Source organism: Chlorocebus sabaeus, chromosome 21, assembly GCF_047675955.1.
Source record: "Chlorocebus sabaeus isolate Y175 chromosome 21, mChlSab1.0.hap1, whole genome shotgun sequence".
NCBI lineage: Eukaryota > Metazoa > Chordata > Mammalia > Primates > Cercopithecidae > Chlorocebus > Chlorocebus sabaeus.
Genome location: NC_132924.1, coordinates 122,895,283 through 122,913,421, shown reverse-complemented (window position 1 = coordinate 122,913,421; position 18,139 = coordinate 122,895,283). Strand labels below are relative to the sequence as shown.

General features: G+C 54.8%; 2 protein-coding genes and 1 long non-coding RNA gene across 13 annotated transcripts in view; 1 reads left to right on the top strand and 2 right to left on the bottom strand.

Annotated features, from left to right (window-relative positions):
* Window positions 1–1,953: 1,953 nt before the first annotated feature.
* LOC103227203 (V-type proton ATPase subunit e 2) lies at window positions 1,954–9,562 on the bottom strand. 2 transcript variants are annotated; one of them, XM_007983408.3, is made up of 4 exons: window positions 8,369–9,562; window positions 6,915–6,962; window positions 3,795–3,906; window positions 1,954–3,342 (listed from the first exon to the last, which is right to left on the bottom strand). In XM_007983408.3, the coding sequence occupies exons 1-3, from the start codon at window positions 8,560–8,562 to the stop codon at window positions 3,813–3,815; spliced, it is 336 nt and encodes a 111-aa protein (XP_007981599.1). In that variant the 5' UTR covers window positions 8,563–9,562; the 3' UTR covers window positions 1,954–3,342; window positions 3,795–3,812. The 2 variants fall into 2 exon arrangements, with proteins under 2 accessions (XP_007981599.1, XP_007981601.1); XM_007983410.3 differs by having other exon boundaries at window positions 1,954–3,269.
* On the top strand, window positions 8,649–15,562 carry LOC119621554 (uncharacterized). The gene is made up of 2 exons (XR_005238110.2): window positions 8,649–8,707; window positions 10,730–15,562. It is a non-coding gene; the product is annotated as an uncharacterized lncRNA (long non-coding RNA).
* ZNF862 (zinc finger protein 862) overlaps window positions 14,537–18,139 on the bottom strand; it is a 29,310-nt gene continuing 25,707 nt past the window's right edge. For 6 of the 10 annotated variants that reach the window (XM_037990940.2, XM_073009489.1, XM_037990938.2 and 3 more), the window contains one exon: window positions 14,537–17,759. In XM_037990940.2, coding sequence (XP_037846868.2) covers window positions 17,584–17,759 — 176 coding nt within the window. In that variant the 3' untranslated portion in view covers window positions 14,537–17,583. The remainder of the gene's footprint in view (window positions 17,760–18,139) is intronic. The other 4 variants (XR_005238104.2, XR_005238103.2, XR_005238105.2 and 1 more) reach the window with 4 other exon arrangements.

Here is an 18,139-nt window from a genome sequence, read left to right as displayed (position 1 = left end):
CTGCAGGTTCCCGCCTTGGGCGTGGAGGGAAAGCCTCTGGGAGGAACATGGTCCTCACCAAAGGGTGGGAGACTGGATTGCGCCAGGGAGTGCAGTGGACATGAGCTCTGGGCCCGTCTCCTCTCTCCTGGAATGGCTGCACAGGAAGGAAGGATCGAAGACGTGGGAAAGGCCACCTTGCCTGGGAAGGAGCTGCCGGCCCTCAGCAGTCCAGAGGCTGCCCAGAGAGCAGGGAGCAGCTCTCCAGGACTCCACCTCCCAGGCCCAGATGATGCCGCCCAGGGTGCTCAGTGAGAATTCACCTACAGCCACACACGTCCCGGGAGAGTGTCTAAAGATGCCACCAATCCAACGTTATGGAAGGCAAGAACTCAGCAGAAACCGAGATGGGGAAGCAGTCATTTGGGATACGTGCCCCCCACCCCAATCCTGGGCCAACGCGGATCTTCAGCATCCTGAACCTGAAGTCCCCATGGTGGGCCTGTGGTGGGCTGGGTGTGGCTTTAGAGTTGCAGTTGCAGGAACTGGCTGAGTGGTTCCCCCAGGCCCAGGGCTGACCCACAGCGACCTGGGAAAATGGGCCCAGAAGGTCCCTCCTTGTTTAGTGTCATCTTTCCAGGTCCAGCTTCACTGGGTCCACAGGGTCCCCATCCTGAGGTCACTGTTTTTCACCCCCCACCTGCCCACTCACTCTCAGCCCACTGCAGTCTGACTTTACTGCCCATCACCAAAGATGCCAGCTGACCTTGACTTCTTGGAGGTAGAGGACAATGGGGGTCTGTGCTGCCTCAACCACTCTCTCCTGTTGAACCTCTCATCCTCCTGAGTGACACTCACCTGGTTGTCTTCCAGCTGCCTGCAACCTCCCAGCATCCTCCACGGGCCCAGCTTCACCCACCCACCCCGTGACCTCACACTCCCTGGGGTTCTCTTCTGGGTTTTTCTCACATGGAACCCCCTGAGCAACCTGCACCCCCCAGGGATCACCAGTTATTTATGCCGATGGCTCCAATTCTGCATCCTGCAGCCTCATCTTCCTCCTGACCATCCACCCCACCCAGCCACCCACTACCGACACTTCCACGGGGTGCCCTGGACACACACGATTCAGCAGAAAACAAAAAACAAAACACCCCAGCTCCCACAGCCACTCTCAGACCTGCCCCTGCTGCACTCCCCACCACCGGCAGCCTCCGTCTCTATGGGTCACAGCCATGCAGCTCCCCCCTCGCTTCTCTGTCCTCACCACTTCCACCAGGGGCCCTAATAAAGATGTCAGACCAGCCTGCCATCCACTGTGTAGCTTGTAGAGCTAACGCTAGAAATCCAGATGGCCATGTCACGGCCCTGCTTTAAATCCCTTTCACGGCTCCCATGGCCCTTGGGATCCATCCAAGCTCCTCAGCTGGCTTTCTGCCCTCAGTGCTCTGGTGCCTCCATTGTGCGCCTTCCAGTCCCGCCCCACCCTGCTGTCCCTCCAGGGAAGTTCTTTCAGCTCTGTCCTGAGCTACAGGCTGGGCTGGAGGGCTGGGCTCCTGCTGCCCGCTTCCCCACTGGCCCTGCAGGAAGCCGCGCTGGCAGATCCCAGCCCTAGGCTATTTCATGAGGCAGGCCTTGGAGCCGCTGGGGACCTGCTTCACTGCACAGTGCCAGGAGTCCTGCACTCTGTCCTCTGGGGCCCAGACGAGTGGTGCTCAAAGCTGCACTTGAACAAGTCCTTGGTCTTCCTGCCAGGCCTGGTTCTCCACGGAATCTGGGCAGTCAGCAGCGGGCCGGATTTTCCTCCAGATCTCAGGAAAGCAGTCCTGGGTGTCTGTGTTCATAACTGCAGCTCCCGGAATCCTTCCCTGCTCCCCTCCCCAGACCCACCCATTGGAGAAACAAGAACCAGGTGGGCGAGGCAGGGGACCTGCACACAGGCAGAGGCCAGGGCTTTGTCACCAAACAGTAATCTTTTCATCACCATTATTTATTAGATATGAACCAGGGTTTCAGCACAAGTCACATTCAACACCCTCACCCAACAGGAGGGGCAATGGAGGCCCGGAGAGGGAGTGTTGGGGGAGGATGTCAATGGGAGGCCCCAGCCTGAGCCCTGAGCCGCTGGCCAGCCGGGAACTGGCATGTGAGTGAGAGGCATCCTGTTCTCCTGCTGCTCCAAAGACAATGCCCACTGAACAGGACGGCAGGCCAGACCCGCAGTCCATACAGAAGCAAGGCTGGTGTTTCTTCCCCTGGAGCGCCGGTGAGGACAGGCCCTCAGCTGGGAGCCGGGCAAGGCGGGTGAGCTCTGTGCTAACCACTAACCACACCGGGAGCTTGGGTAAGCATGAGGGCAAGGCTGAAGAGGCCCAGGACCCCTGTGTGTTGCTTCCCACTCCTGCCAGGCCAGCACACCCCCATTCTTCACCATCCCTAGCACAGAGCCCAGGGCCCGGGGGCAGAGGGCAGGGCTGGCTCAGGGGCAGGGCTGGCCAACCCCATAGCGCCACTCACACTGCCCCTTCCCCTCTCTCTTCCCAGCTCTGGTCACTTAGATGCTGCCATGAGAGGCTCTGAAATCCACCCCCACTGCAGCCCGAGGCCCAAGTCAGAGCCCAAACCTGCCCTGTGCTCAGTGCAGTGCGGCGTGTCAAACCTGCACTGACAGGCTGGGGTCGGGGAGGGAAGACATCTGCCCAGGGGAGGTCCGGGTGCGAGGAGGGGGAACAGGATATTCTGAGGAGACACAGCAAAGGGCGCCAATATCTAGGACTGAGGCCATCTGGACCCACATGACCATGTTGCTTTTTGTGTGTGAATGTTTCCCTACTTCAACATTTTCAGAAATTTCACATCTAGATGTGTCAGAAAATTAACAATTCCATGCCAGAGAAAAGGCCTTGCCTATAACCCAATAGAGGCCCACCAGTTCCCAGCAGGATGGTGGCAGAGCTGCTGACGGGGCACCGACTCCCAGGCCTGGGCCGGAGCACCCTCCACGCGCACACGGGTCCTCCTCAGGATGGGCTGAGTCCTGGCATCTGCCCCATCTGTAAAGGGAAGGAGCCTGCCCATACCAGCTCCCCAGCAGCATCTCCTTGGGAAAGAGCACGAACTCCAGAGCAGTGCGGGTATTGGAGCAGGACGTCCCCTCAGCCACTGCTGTGCCCAGGGCTCCCCAGGGCCCAGGCTGGCTGGGAAGACTGGGAAGACTTCCAGGGACCAGGCAGGCCCTGCAGGTCCGGGTCTCTGGGTGCCAGCAGGAGGGAGCGGGAGACCAGACACAGCTGTGTGGGGGAGGGTCCAGATGAAGGGATTGTCAGGGACAGTGGAGCCACAGGCATTCTGAGAGCTGGGCACCTGAAAAGCACATTACATGGAAGGGTCCCGGCCTTGCAGTGGAGACTCTGCTCCCCCCGACTCTCCCTGGAAAGCCCCCTCACCCTTGCCCAGATGGTCCTCAGCTTACCCTCTCCCTCCCTCCGTCCAGGTTAGGGTCTTGCATTGGGGTGAAGTGCTGTGAGGATGGGGGGTGGGGAGTGGTGCTGGGAGCATGGCTCCCATTTCATCCCTGGCGGCCAACACAGTGCCAGGCAGGCAGGGAGTCGACGCTCAGTCCTTTCCCCGCCTTTTTTTTTTTCACGAAATAAATAGATGCCTGAATCCCAACAAGAAGTCTAAGAAGCCTTTTCTTTCCCCTCTTCCCCACCCACACTGCCCGCCCGCACAGTACCTGGGTCAGGGCAGCAGGTCACTCTCACCCACACCCCTCACCCACATGGTACCTGCCCCACCCCTCGTCCACACAGTACCTGGGTCAGGCAGGCAGGTCACTCCCACAGGAAGCGCACGTACCAGATGGTCTCATTCTTCAGCTGGGGCCCGAACAGGGGGTTTAGCTGTGCCAGGATGGCGATGAGCCAGCTGCCAGGGACAGCAAAGCGTGGTGAGCCTGGCACAGGAGGGTCCTCCCACACCCACAGGGGAGGCCTCGGTCACATTCTTTTGGATGCGGCCAACCCAGCAGATGGCAGGGCCTGTGTTCCCAGGGTGAAGGGCCCAGGGCGCCATCCACACTCCCGCAGGTGCATGGGGTTGGTATGGCATTTGTGGGTTTGGTTTTGGTTTCATTTGATGTTCGGTAGATCTGAAGGATCCCCGAGTTGGGGCTGAACCTGGGGTTAGGGAAGAGGGGAGGCAGCCTCAGGGGCACTTTGGGAGCGACTCCCAGCTGTGCCTCAGATATTTCTGTCCAGGCTCCCCAGGCTCCACGCACCAGGGAGCAAACAGGGTGGGCCTGGCGGGCAGCACATCAGAATCATCTCCTCTTAGGAGAGAGAAGGAACTACCCCAAGACGTGAGGAGCTGACGGGTCCGGGGCCTCCTGCCTAGGCTGCTGCCAGGCCACCGCTGTTCAGGCCAGAAAACCCTCAGGGACCTGGTCCCACCTGTCATCACTGTTGGACGTCTGGGTGGCTGTCTGGCCCGTCATTCGTGACAAAGCTCCCACCTTCATTGCCACAGTAGTTAGTAGGTCCCCATGCTCTGCCCCCCATGACCATCCACACTGCTTTGTCTGTTTCTGCAGGAAGGATCGATATTGTTCCTCTATGAATCCCTCACCGTAGGTAGGAGGACCTAACGCCCAGGAAGCCATCAGAAATTGTTACCTCCTTTACATCAGCATTCTCTCTGAGTTTATGTTTTGTAAATATAATTTCTAGGTATAACATTTTCTTAGAACGGCCCCACCTTTCTACCTCTATGCATCCAATTTGCAGTGTGTTTTCTGTTTCCCGTATGTTGATTCGGTCAGTATTTGGGATTACCCCACATCTTGTGTAGACTCCGTCTGCCCCACCCGCCCAGCTACCAAACCCAAGCTCCTCTGAGGCCCTGCCATGGGCAGGTGAGAATCTTTTGTCGAGCCCTGAAGGACCTAGAAATAGCATTAAGAGAAAGGGCCTTAGAGATGCTCCGTCTAGGAAGAATTTTGAAAAAAAAAAAAGTGAGTTTAAGTTAAACCACGTGTTAAGAGTCATCATTATTTCTAACAAGTTTAGTTTTTGTCAGTAGGAGGGCTTATACATTTCTGGGTGCAGTGGCATGTGCCTGTAATCCTAGCTACTCAGGAGGCTGAGGTGGAAGGATCGCTTAAGCCAAGGAGTTCAAGCACAGCCTTAGCCACATGGCAAGACCCTGTCCCTACAGAAAATTTAAAAATCAGCAAGGCGTGGTGGCACACGCCTGTGGTCAAAGCTAGGCTGAGGTGGGAGGATGGCTTGAGCCCAGAAGGTTGAGGCTGCAGTGAGCTATGATCCCACCACTGCACTCTAGCCTGGGCAACAGAGTAAGACCATGTCAATTAACTAATTAGTTAACAGCCAGGTGCAGTGGTGTCATCCCAGCTCGTTGGGGAGGCTGAGGCAGAAGGATCATTTGAGCCCAGGAGTTTGAGACCATACTGGCCTGGTCTCAAGACCAGGGGTCTTGACAAGACCCCATTTCAATCAATCAATCAATAAAACATAAGGTAAAATAAGAGAATTGATTAATAGGAATAAAGAATCCATGATCTAATCAGATAAAACAGTTTTAACTATTAACATACATCAAATCAGAAATCAATCAAGTAAATATTTTGAAAGTGGGTTTTGTCTTATGTATTTGAAATATTTGGCAACCTTGGAAAATATTCCAGTTGCTTTCAAAAGAATCTGTTACCTCTTAAAGAGTCAGCATCTCATCACTTTACCTGTCCTGTTTCAATTGTTCTGAGTTAAGAACACCCAACTATGCCAAGCTTAACCCATAAAAATAATGTACAAGACATAGGAAGATGGGAAGCCCAACAGCCTTAATGCAGCTCGATTAACCATGAGACAGGCCTCCCCGCAAACTAGAACTTGAACTCATCTCTTGGTTGGCAGCCAGGATCGTCTAAATACGGAGCAATGTAACAGCAGGATTGGGATGGATGCGGGGGCAGGGTCTTTTTCTTTTTCCTTTTTTAAAAAATTTAATAAAGAGGGATTGGCTATTGTGAATGGCAGTTTTGGCAACAGATCAAACAATGGACACTGAGGATCTGGAAACTGATTCCCTCACACTTCCAGGTACTCGAGTCCCTGGGAATGTTCTTCTATATCCCCAGGGTACCTATCCCAAGTTTGAAGACTTACTCTCACCTACTGGTTCTTTTTTTAGAGTTGGATTCTCACTCTGTTGCCCAGGCTGGAGTGCAGTGGTATGATCTTGGCTCACCACAACCTCCACCTCCCAGGTTCAAGCGATTCTCCTGCCTCAGCCTCCTGAATAGCTGGGACTACAGGCATGCGCCACCAGGCCTGGTTAATTTTTGTATTTTCAGTAGAGATGGGGTTACACTATGTTGGCCAGGCTGGTCTCGAACTCCTGACCTTGTGATCCACCCTCCTCAGCCTCCCAAAGTGCTGGGATTACAGGCGTGAGCCACCGTGCCTGGCTTCTCACCTAGTGGTTCTAAGATGGCTGCATTCCAGTCACCTGGGGGCATTCATGAACAACAGGAATTCCCAAGTGCAGATCTCGAGAGTTGTAATTTCATGACTCTAGGGTGCAGCCTGAAAACTGTGTTTGAACAATCACTCCAGGTGACCCAGTCAGGCACAGACAGCACTGACATGGCCCGACTCCTTCCTTGCCCAGGTGAGAAAACTACAGCCCACGGGGCCAGAACACTGGGGCAGGCCAGATCCAGAGCCCAGGGTTCATGACTTCCGGCCCACTGCTCTATTTCCCATTCCACACCACCTCCACTCCTGTTGTTTATAGGTTCAGCCTTTCAAAAGGCATTTACTACCAGGACAGAAGGAAGAGCAGGCTAGGGTGAAGAAGAAAGGAGGGAGGACAAAGGAACTGGCTGATTTTGAGCTGGGGAGAGTAGTACTTACAAGAGGTAACAGCAGACGGCGGTGGCGACCAGCATGGTGATGATCACCCTGCAGCAGAAGAGGACACGGGTCAGGACAGATGCAGCCAGCACCTCACAACGCCTGGCCAGGACCAGAGCAAGAAGAGCTCCCGGTGTCAGCTCTTTTCCATTGGCCTTCCTGATGCCTCCTGGACACAGGAGGCTGAGTTCTACTCAGGGTAAGAATAGCAAGCCAGAAAATAAAAACTGAAAGTGTCACCTCACAGAGAGGCCAACCCTGACCACATCCACATTGCCTTAAGAATCCTTCCCTTCATCTCCCTTCTCTACCACCCAGTATTTCTCCATCTTAATGCACATGTGTCGCGGAAAGGCAGGGCGCAGAGCTGCATTTGTGGAAACCCACCAGGGACTGGTCTGTGGAATTCAAAATTCATGGAGCAAGGGGAAGGAAAACAATAGGCTAGAAGACAGGACAAGAAGCAGGCGGACTGTGAGCCACTTCTGAGGCCCGGTGACTTGTTACAAAGAGAACAGGGACTAGCCACTTTGTGTGTACTCAAAGAAGACCAGAGACAGAAGCTTCAAGTGCAGCCAGAGAAATTTCAGTCAAACTGAAGCAAGAACTCACCAAGATTAGCAGGAGATGCAAGACATGGAAATGGTTTACAAAGTGAAGCTGTGGGATCCCAAGCCTTGCTTGTCTTTAAGAACAAAGGCAGTACTCACAAGTCCAAAGGGCCTTTGGGCAAAGCTAACTCTAATCCAAACCAGGCCCTTGATCTTTGATGTAAAGCACTGCAAGCTGGTGCCGGAGACAGGAGCACTGGATCCCTTTTTCAACATTACTAGGCAGGTTGTGCCAGTCCTGGCTGGGCCCTGGGTAGACAATGGTGAATTGGACAAACTCCAGCCTCTGGGCACATGTAGTCAAGGGAAGGGTGCTTTGCAACTGAGGATAATATGAAGCAGAAACTGGTGAATGGCGCAGCAATCTGCTAGAGGACCTTCGAAAAATAACGCCAGCGAAACTTATCCCATACCTACAAAGTGCCATGCACTCGAGGGGTTTTAAACGCGTTACCACAGGTCATCCTCACAGCAGCCTTTTAAGGCAGGAGTCGACATTATCTCCATTTTACCCATGAAGACACTGAGACTTGATATTGGCTCCAGGTCACACACTGCGTCAGTGCCACCTGTGCCCTTTACTGGCTGCAGGAGGGATGACAGCCATCTCCAATGTCACTCTTCTCTTTACCATCTGTATATGCCCTCTCTCCCCACCTCCTGCCTGTTCCCGGCTGTCAGAGACCCAGGTGCAGAGAGACCTCAGAGGTGGCGTCCGGGTTCCTGGCGTCCCTCCTGCGGACGCTCGCTGCCAGGCAGGAAGCCGCCGCCCCGGGGCGGAGGGGAGAGCCCGGCCAGGGGGCCGGGGTGGAGAGGTCTGCAGGGCCTGCGCGCCTTCCTTACCCGCGGTTGGGTCCCTTCGGCACGAACCAGGGCCCGGCGATGCCGATGAGGCCCCAGAACGTGGTGAAGATGATGACCGGGAGGGCGAATGAGTGCGCCGTCATGGCCGGGCGCAGGATGCCCAGGTGGGATGCAGGGCCGAGCAGCGGGCGCTGCAGATGCGCGGGTCCCCGGCCGGGCAGCGCGCTGAGCATGCGCAACAGGAGTCGAGCGCCCGAAACGATCTGCCGGGCCGGGCCGCGCACGCGCACCTCCTGATCCAGCCCGCCGCGCTGTCACTCAAGACCTGCCTAGGAGCCCACTCGCTGATTGGCTGAGCGGACCGAGAGAAACGCCGAGGTAGAGGGGGTGCGGCCGTCCGGGTGCGGCGATGGAGTTGTAGGGTCAGCGTCGGCCCCGAGCCGGCACAGCCAACGTCACGCCGCGTTCTTATTTCCGAAGGCCCCTGGAGCTTGGGATCCCACCCCAGCGGTCTTTCGGGGCGTTCTCTGCCCGTACGCGCCCCCCTGGCTCGGCCCGAAGCGCCCTGCGGACCCGCAGCCTGGGCCGCCCGGGACCTGACGGCCCTGCGGGGGTCTGACGCGGGAGGAATGGCCTCGCCCCCAGAGACGCGGCGGGAGGGCGGTGCCCGCGGTCCCTCTGGCCGGGTCCTCGGCACGAGTTCTCCTCACTCCCAGGACAAGCGGAGCGGCGGGCGGGGACCAGGGCCTGGGGTCAGAGGCGGTGGAGCCAGAAAGGCGCCAGCGGCGCAGAGACGTTTGGGGGAAGGCGGGGGCTTAGCGTCTCGGTGGCGGGGAGCGGGATGAGGTTGGACCTGCCGGGCCGGCGTTCAGAGACCCGGCGGGAGGCGGAGGGCTGGCATCCTCGCGGACATCCATCTGTAGCGAACCCGGCAGAGGCTTTGGGATTAGATCCCTGACTCCTTGCGTCGGTAGCTACAGTTTGTTTAAATATAAAATGGGATGGCCGTTCTTACAAGGTTCCTGGAGGATTAAATGAATAGGCATGTGGAAAACACCTAGCATAATAAGGCTCGGTAGTTTGTTCCATCAGGGCTGGAAGAGACTTCCAGAGCCTGCTTTCCTCCTTGGGCGTTTGGATCTCACATATCCCTTCTGTGGCAATCAAAAATCCCCATCTTCTGTAGAGATCCCTTTTACAGATCAATGGCCTCCAGGCGCTATCTCTAGCAACAAGTGCTACCCTAAGCAGCCGGCCACACATATTCCCTGGCTTCAGGACATGGGGAGGCGCAGTCCCCACTTGATGCGGAAGGGAAATGTGCCTGTCCTTGCACTGACCCCATCAGCGATGTGTGCTCCTGGCGGTTTTCCGAAAGCAAGAACCAGTCACATCCGCCCTTCTCTGTTCCCTAGTTGAAACTTCACTATCCATCCTTTCAATTCATGCATGTTGGAGGTGGGTGTGGGGTGACACCAAACTGTTAGGTATAAAATACCATCTTAGCCTTTGAGGGGTTTCTAAAGTAGTTGAGGAGTGACATATTCTGGTAAAATCATAATGCTGGCCAGCACAGTTCTAAGAGCCCTGTGATCAAGGTAGCCAAATGCCCATTATGAGAATTCAGAGGGTGGAGAAATCCAGGAAGACTCCCTAGAGGAGGTGAGATTTTAGCTAGATTGTAAACAATGGTTATTTTTCTCATCCAGAGTGTGTGCATTGTTGAGAACACTGGCCTAGGATAAGGGTGCACTTGGCATCCAGGAGATAGAGTTAAGAGGCTGTCGATTGAGGCCTTCAAAAAATCACCATGAGGGCCGGGTGCAGTGGCTCACGCCTGTAATCCCAGAACTTTGGGAGGCCCAGGCGGGCGGATCACGAGGTCAGGAGATCAAGACCATCCTGGCTGACATAGTGAAACCCTGTCTCCACTAAAAATACAAAAAATTTAGCCGGGCGAGGTGGCGGGCGCCGGTAGTCCCAGCTACTCTGGAAGCTGAGGCAGGAGAATGGCGTGAACCCGGGAGGCGGAGCTTGCAGTGAGCCGAGATGGCGCCACTGCACTCCAGCCTGGGCGACAGAGCGAGACTCCATCTCAAAAAAAAAAAAAAAAAAAAAAAGGCACCACGAAAGTTCCGTAGCTCAAAAAAGATGGACTTTTTAAAAATTTTGTTCTGGGAAAAAAAAAAAATCCTCTGTATAAAATGACAGCTGTAGAGTGCAGTGTATTTCCTTTCTTGCCTCTGCTCCTTTGTCTTGGCTTTGGCCAGAAGCAAAAACAGTACTGAGTCTGAGCAGCCACTCATGTTAGCAGCCTGTAGCTCTCTTTTCCTTTAATGTTTTTGATGTTTCATTTCTGTCCTAATTTGCATGTGATTGCATGTGTCATTTGTTTGGCAGCTTTGTGATAGTCTGAGGTCCATGAAGGGATTAAAACCAGGAACTGGCTCCTTTTCCAACCACTAAAGCCTCATCTGGGCCCGCAAGCTCTTGCTGTTCCCTGGAGCGTGACTAGAAGATGTGAGCAGCTTTGTGCCGGAGCCCCATTTCCATGGGTAAAGTGTTCACCTGATTAAACAGTTCCCCGGAGTTCCACAGTACCACGTATTTTTTTTCTAGAACTTTGTTTTTAGCTGAAAGGGATCTTAGAGGCTCTCTGAGGCAATCCTATCGCTTTACAGGTGATAAAACTGAGGCCCAGAGAAGTGAAGTAACTTGCCTAGGCCCACACAGCTCATCAGTAAAAGAGCCAGAACACATGGCCAAGGCTTCTCCTTCCTACTCTAGTGTCTCCTCCACACTCTCAGCTCACACCTAGGGCTTGTGCTCAGGTCTTTGCAAGTAAGGCCTGTGACATTTAAGGATGTGACCACCTATCTCCCACCCATTGTTCTGGTGGCCATGAGTAGAAGAAGGAATTGTACCAGGATGTGACAAGAAGGAATTAGGAGCTGGGAGTCTTGCTGGGTGAGGACCTTGGCCCCTTGCTTGCTTGCCATCTAATGGGGCACTCTTGGCCTGTGGGGTCAGGGAGAACTTACCTAGAGCATGGTTGTCTCTGTGACTGGTTGAGCCTGTTTTTCCTTCAAGGGCCCCTGGCAGTGGGAAAACATGACAATTGCACTGTTTTATCAGCCCTTGGCACTCCTGTTATTGCCCTGAAATAAACATTCCTACCTGTATGCCAGGCCCTGCCTGTTTCTGGAGCTTTCTTAGGTTTACAACCTACCCTCACTGTCCCAAATAGATGGGGTGAGCCCAGGCATTAAACGGGTGGTACAAGTCAGGCTTCAGGACTGACATGGGTCTATGTGTGCTCAGTGTGGGTTAAGGGGCGCTCGGCTGTCTTTCTCCCTACGGTGCATGCTGCTACCAAACCAGAGATCACTTGTAGACTTGAAAGGGAACGTGAGCTTTGGGTGAAGAATTCCCAGCCCCCAACAGAGGCCAAAAAGCTACCACTCAGCCAGGTAAGTCTTGATGGAACATTTCTGGCACAAAGGTAACCATATCCATTGAGCCTTTAGTGCCTCCTGGGTTCTAGCACTTCTGTGGTTTGGATTCAGGTTTTGTACTTCTCTGTTTCCTGCCGTTAGGACAGGAGCTTGGGTAACCTGTGAGAAACACGGCCACAGTGTAAACCTCTGGAGACAAGCTACACTGAGGGGACAATCTGGGTGAGGGTAATCCGGTGCCGTGGCTGTGTGAGCTCATGTGTGCTCTTTCAGGAGGACATGTCTCACAGCCACAGATCTTCAGCTCTGACATGCTCAATCTCACAAGCCCTTTTCTGAAACCTCCATCATGTGCTTTCTGATTCTCTACAGGAAGAAGGAAAATAAAGTATGCATTTTATGACACAACCCAGCTTGCAGGGATGAAGTAGAAGGTCCTCACTGTACCTCATGGCAGGCTGCTGACGGCAGATATTTAACCTGGCTCACTGAACTGGGCAGTCAGGGAAGGGTCGGCTCCTGCTCTGTCCAGCTCTCTTCATAAGGGACTCTGTGATACTTTTTATAAAAATGACTTTGATTTCTGCATAAGAAGGCTTGCCAAGCTTGCTGTCCAGCAGTGGCTGCTGCAGGGAATTATTCAGATGGCAGCAAGAAAACCCTGGCTCCCTGGACCGGGACATTCCCTTCACATGTGTTGGAATGAGAGCAGGAACAATGCTGGTCGGAAGTCCCTACCCAGGGCTCTGGGACTTCAGTGTTCTCAGACCAACTGGGCCACTCCTCTGAGTTGGGATGCTGACCCACACTTGGCCCTGGCTGCGGCATCCACAGGACGCTGCCCTTAGCCATCATCTCGTTGGGGCTGGGGGCTGAGCAGGTCACACCGAACAAAAGGAGTGTGTCCCCATCACTAAGCTAACATCTGAGTTCTCTTCCACAGAATTTGGTAACAATGTCAGAAACGAGACTGAAGATGATTCTGGAGGCAACTGGGAACCTCCCAGAATGATTCTGCAGGCTTCTGGGAAGCTGGAAAACCCCAAGGCCAGACTGGCCTCTGAGAATGCCCAAGTCCTTTAGATTCCACTGGAAAAGCCATCCGTCTGTGCCAAGTGTGTGGAGAGCTTCAAGAGCCATACAGCCCTGGCCATCCATGAGCACATCCATGTAGGGGAGTAGCCCTGAAAGTGTCCTAGTGTGGCAAAGGCTTCCCACTAAGTGGACTTCAGATGGCACAGGAAGACCCTCCTGGGGATGTGGGAGGACACTGCCTAGGCGGTGAGGGGCCGCTTTTTCAGGTGTGCCCATTAAATGCAGACACAGCCTCTCTTGGCTGCCAAGAAGCCTGTGCAGGGCCCAGGACCACGGAACACTTGCAAACTGTCACTACCCAGAGGCCTGCGCCTGTCTGGAGTGTTCCCAGTGTGTCTGTGCCTCTCAGCTTCTCTGGGCTCACCAGCACAACCGCAGCACTGCAGGGCCCTTCTGTTGCTGTGAGTGCCAGGGCACTTGCTGGCTGCCTGAGCAAAGCAAAAGGTTCAAAATAGGAAGTCTCTGGGCAGCTATTCCCAGGCGTAGAGGGGAGCAGTGGCCACGCGGGTGCCAGTGTGGCAGGAGCTGCAGTCAGAGGCAGCATCTCCAGAGCCCTGGGAGCAGAGGCCAGCCACATGAAGCCCACGAGTGTCGCTGGCATGGGAAAGGGACATGAGGATCACACTGACCCAAGAGAAGGCCCACAGTGAGGAGGCCCCACCGAAGCGTCCCCAGCAACAGGGGCTGAGGCATCTGAGGCAGCCAGCCCACTTGGAAAGGCCTGCTGACTGCACTCCGGATGTCAAGAGGACCCTTGGGAAAAAGAAAGGCAGGAGTGCAGCACCTTCCAGAGCCTCAGCTCGCTTCTCTCCTTCTAGCTCCGGCTGGAGTGATGGAAGAGGCTGCGCTGGGAGCTACCTCCCTGGGAGCCTACCCTGCCCAGCCTGAGCGTGGAGGCTACCAGCACTGCGCTTCCCCTAGTGAAATCCATCTTCCCAAAGGAACCCTGGGAAGGGGTCAGGGAGACCCTGTTCACCCCCACCACGGGGTCAGGTCTTCACCGCATAGAGGCCGCATGGATTCCCAGTCACAAACCCAAAGCCTTGCTGCCTGTGCCTCTGCTTCGATAGTTGTTTCAATGTCTTTTTTAAAAAAATCACATACACTCGAGTAAGATTGAGTCTCCTCACCGAAGAGACGTGGCTGTATCCCGAGTCTCTGAAGCCTTTGCTGCAGTCCTGTGGGAGCATGCCGCCAGAGGATGTGGAGCCGCAAGGGCTCGCCAGAGGGATCTCAGGAGTTAGGCCTCAAGGAGCGCTGTTGAGTGACAGGTCTGATGCAGCAGCTTTTACTACTGGTGGAAATCGATGTTTTTTCCTTCAAAGTCTAACTTTTTAATTTCAGTAAACCAAATTAGATCATGTATGTGAAAGCACTTTGTAAACTATACAGTACTCCAGAAAAGGGAGCCAAGCCCTTAATTATAACTCACCAAACAGCCAACTCTCATCTCTACCTTCTATCTGGCAAAAATGATTGAGCTCACTATGAAGGACTAGAGAGGAAAGAAACTGAAAGACAAAAATCAGGTGAACACACAGGCACTTCCCCTGCCCACCTCTGTTCCTGGCCCTGTCCCCTCTTGAGCGAGGGCAGAGCTCTTTCCGTCCACTTCTCCGAGCTCCTGGTCCTTGCTTAGGGACACACAAGACAGAGATGTGTTGAAATAGACTCTGCTTTATTCAGGTAGCAAAAGGTTAGGAATCAAACATGGTTTTTAAAACCTCCTTTCATCTTTGAAAATGGAGGAGAGAACATCCAAGGGCCAGTTAGTGTACCTGCCCCTCCACGCTGTTCTGATAGGTACTTAGCACCCCAGAAACCCACCCTCTGCAGGAGAGAGAAGCAAGGTTCTGGAGCGTGGTCACATACTCTAAGGTATCTTCCAGAATAGGGGGCTGGCTCCCTCTCTCCCACCTGGAGTCACTATGGCTACTGGGATCAAACTACCAGTTACATACTGGTTACTTGGAATGTCAGACCCGGTGGGCATCAGTCATCAGGGAGAGGGAGGGGAATGCCAGGACACGTACATACGGATGCTGTCAAGACTACAGGCAAGGAGGAAGGTGGCGACAAGCGCTGGGACTCCAGCCAAAGCGGGAGTGCATGCTCCTTCCACTCCCAGAGCCCTGTGGTTTTTCTTCTTGTGAGGCATAAACAGGAAGCCTCTCCAATAAAGGGGTCTCTGGGCACTAGGGGCCGAAACTCAGCCAGCCTCTCCAAACAAAGCCAAGGGGCCGGCCTGGGCCGGGGCCTCGGATAAGGACGCTCACTGTGTTTCGACGGGAGTCCTGAATGAGGAAGTTCAGGAATGAGACGGCAGTCACCTTCTTCCTTCTTGGTCATTGGCTGACAAAGGGGAACGGAGCAGGCCTGTGCCCCTTGAGAAATCGAGTAGTGTTCTCAGTGGCCCCGCTGCAAGGGGACCGCTTTTCCCACCACCTAAGGAAGGCACTGGACGGTGTCCTCGGAGCACACTGATGCTGACGTGGAGAGGGCGAGGGGCTTCCCCTGGCTTCCACCTCAGCTCCAGAACTGCTCCCACAGAGACCCACTCACGGCTGCTCACAGGATGGCCCCCTGCTCTGAGGGATTCTTCAAGGATGAAGAGGCCGCGGGAAGCGTGTGTGCTGGAACAGCACCTTGATGTGGAATCCCTGTGGGTAGGGCAGAGGCTACAGCCCCACCTAAAAAAGCCTTTCTCCCTCCCCTTCCACCAGTTCACATCCACAGTGCCTGACCTGGGCAAGTTCCTGAACGCCCATGGAGACGGTGATGGAGAGAGGGAGGCCTGTGCATGTCTTAGCCACGTGGATGGTAACACCTCCCAGAGCTCCCACACCGCAGGCCTGAGGGGTCCCTCTGACCGCCAGACCCACACGGCTGGGAGACATTTCCACAGGTCAAAGGCAGAAAGCAAGAAAGGAATTCCTGACTAGAACTGAAAACGGCAGGAAAGCAACAGTGTTGAGGCTAAGTGTTGGGGTGGGGGATGAAAGGGCATATGGGGTACTAGGGCACCTGCAGTACTGGGGAGGGGCTTGGACGCCAGCATCTACCCTGGGAATGGGAAAGGTACTCAGACAGCAGCTTCTACCCTGGGAATAGGAAGGGTACTCAGGTACTCAGATGCCAGCATCTACCCTGGGAATGGGAAGCAGCAGACTATGGAGAAAGGGCCCACCCACAGGGGCCTGCGGCACAGCACAGGACCTGCCTGAGCCAGGCAGCAAGCAAGCTGGGATGGATGGCACCCACTTCCTGCCTGTTTAAAACAAGTGTCAGGCAGGGCGGAGAAGCCCTGCGTGCTGACTTTCCTTATTTCCTGCCCATGGTTAAGGAAGGCAGAACCTAGACAAAATCATCCCCCTCCTGATAAGCGGCCTCCTGAGCCTGCCAAGATGGAGCTGCCCCGGAAGGAAAAGTGCTTCGCTTTAGGTGGAAGATGGGCAAGGAGGGTGTGAACCTAGCAGTGCCGGAAGCCCCTCTGTGCCTCTAGGGTGGTGCTTCTGTGGTTCTGAAGCTGGAGCAGGCCCACAGACCCTGGAGGAGCTTGTTCAGAGCCCTTGTCACTGAGTCCCCATTCCGGGATGTCTCAGTGGGCCCTGGCGATCCTGGTGCAGAGTCCCCAGGGCAATTCGGAGAAGAGTGGACTAGCCTGTCATGCAGATGGTGCATTCAGAGAGCAACTCCTACAACAAGGACTTTGGAGACAAATTCCTACCTGTCCCACTAAGGACGAGGATGGGGCGGAAGGCAGATAAGTCCACACTGCAGTCAGGTCTTTCAGGGAGCCCGAGGCTCTCATTCACTAATCCTAGGGCAGGTGGGGAGTCAGCAGGCACTTGGATTCTCTGCTGCCACTTCATGGAGAGGGAAACTGAGGCACAGAAAAGAGGAAGGGATTAATCAGACCACTGCCCGCAGCAGAGCTGGGGCTGCATCCCAAGCCTCCCAACTCCAACTTGGTCCCATCCTCTCCTGAGGAAACCGGGCCGGGCGTGCCACAGGTCAAACGCGGCTCGGCTCTGCGGGAAGCACTAGACCCCCTGCCAGAAGAGCCCCAGCTCTACCATCTGGAGCTGCAGGAAGAGAACTTTCTTGGGTGCTCTGTGCAAAGGGCTTGGGATTGTTTCGCCCTGAAGGAAGCCCTGGGAAGAGGTACAGATCCGCACAAGATCGAGGCCTCACTGTTTCTGCTGCGGGAGCCAGGGTAGGAAGTCCCAGAACAATGCCTCTGGGGGCTCCTGCAGCCAGGCCAGCTGTCTCTAGAGCAGAGTCAGCCTCCCCTCTAACAAAGTGGCCTTTCCCATTCTCACTAGGCTGTGGGCAGCCTCCCTGGAACATTCCCCAGGGATGTCCAACAGTCTCCCCCACCAGGACAGTCCTCTTGCCACCAGAACTCAGGGGCTGAAACCTTTCATGATGGGTTTATTTTCTGGAGCACCTTAAAAATGAACTTGAGATATAGAACCTTCTGGCACATTTGTGTGCTGTGAGGCATGGCTGTGCTGAATGGGCCTCAGGAAACAGGTCATGCACCTCCTAATACCCCTGCTGCTCCAGGACACCACGGCCCACTTCCTGGTGCTTAGAGACCATCACCACCAGCAGGAGATCCTAGGGCAGCCTAGAATCTGCAGAGCCTGTCCCAGTGATCCCAGAGGCGTCTCCAAGGCAGTCCCAAGGACTCCCTGTCCCTCAGGACATCCCGGGGGCCTCCTGGCTGGTGTTGGGGTACAAGAGTCTCTCGGGAGGCTCCATGATACAGTCCTTCAGAACCTCCACTGCTTCCCTGGAGGGCACGATGGGTGGCTTCTGGCTCCCAGACTCCTCCACATAAAGGGCTCCCACCTCCTCCTTCCTGAGCCTGGCGCCTGTGAGGGAGGAAGGAGAAGGCAATTAGACTGACCGACAGTGACTACCTTCCACATCCAACTTCGCCCAGGGGCTGTTTGGTGAGGAAAGCTTGGCGGGACAGACAGGAGACAGGACCGGGACTGCTCTTTGCAGCCCGCATCTGTTCCTGCTCTGTTCATTATTTTATCCTAAGACAGGGGATCTCAACTGGGGGTGATTTTGTTCCCCAGGGACCATTTGCTAATGTCTGGAGATGATTTTTGTTGTCACAAATGGGGGGTGTGCTACCAGTATCCAGTCGGTATCTAATAGGTAGAGGCCAGGGATGCTGCTCAAGTTCCCACAGTGAACAGGAGGACCCCCCCAACCAAGATTACCCAGCACCAGTGTCAACAAT

What these genes read in the sequence shown, in the direction of transcription:
- LOC103227203 (XM_007983408.3), bottom strand. Translation starts at nt 8,562, where the DNA reads ATGCTCAGCGCGCTGCCCGGCCGGGGACCCGCGCATCTGCAGCGCCCG. An exon ending in CCGAAGGGACCCAACCGCGG is followed by an intron (nt 6,963 to 8,368) that starts GTAAGGAAGGCG and finishes CTTCTGCTGCAG; the next exon opens with GGTGATCATCACCATGCTGG. An exon ending in GCCGTCTGCTGTTACCTCTT is followed by an intron (nt 3,907 to 6,914) that starts GTAAGTACTACT and finishes TGTCCCTGGCAG; the next exon opens with CTGGCTCATCGCCATCCTGG.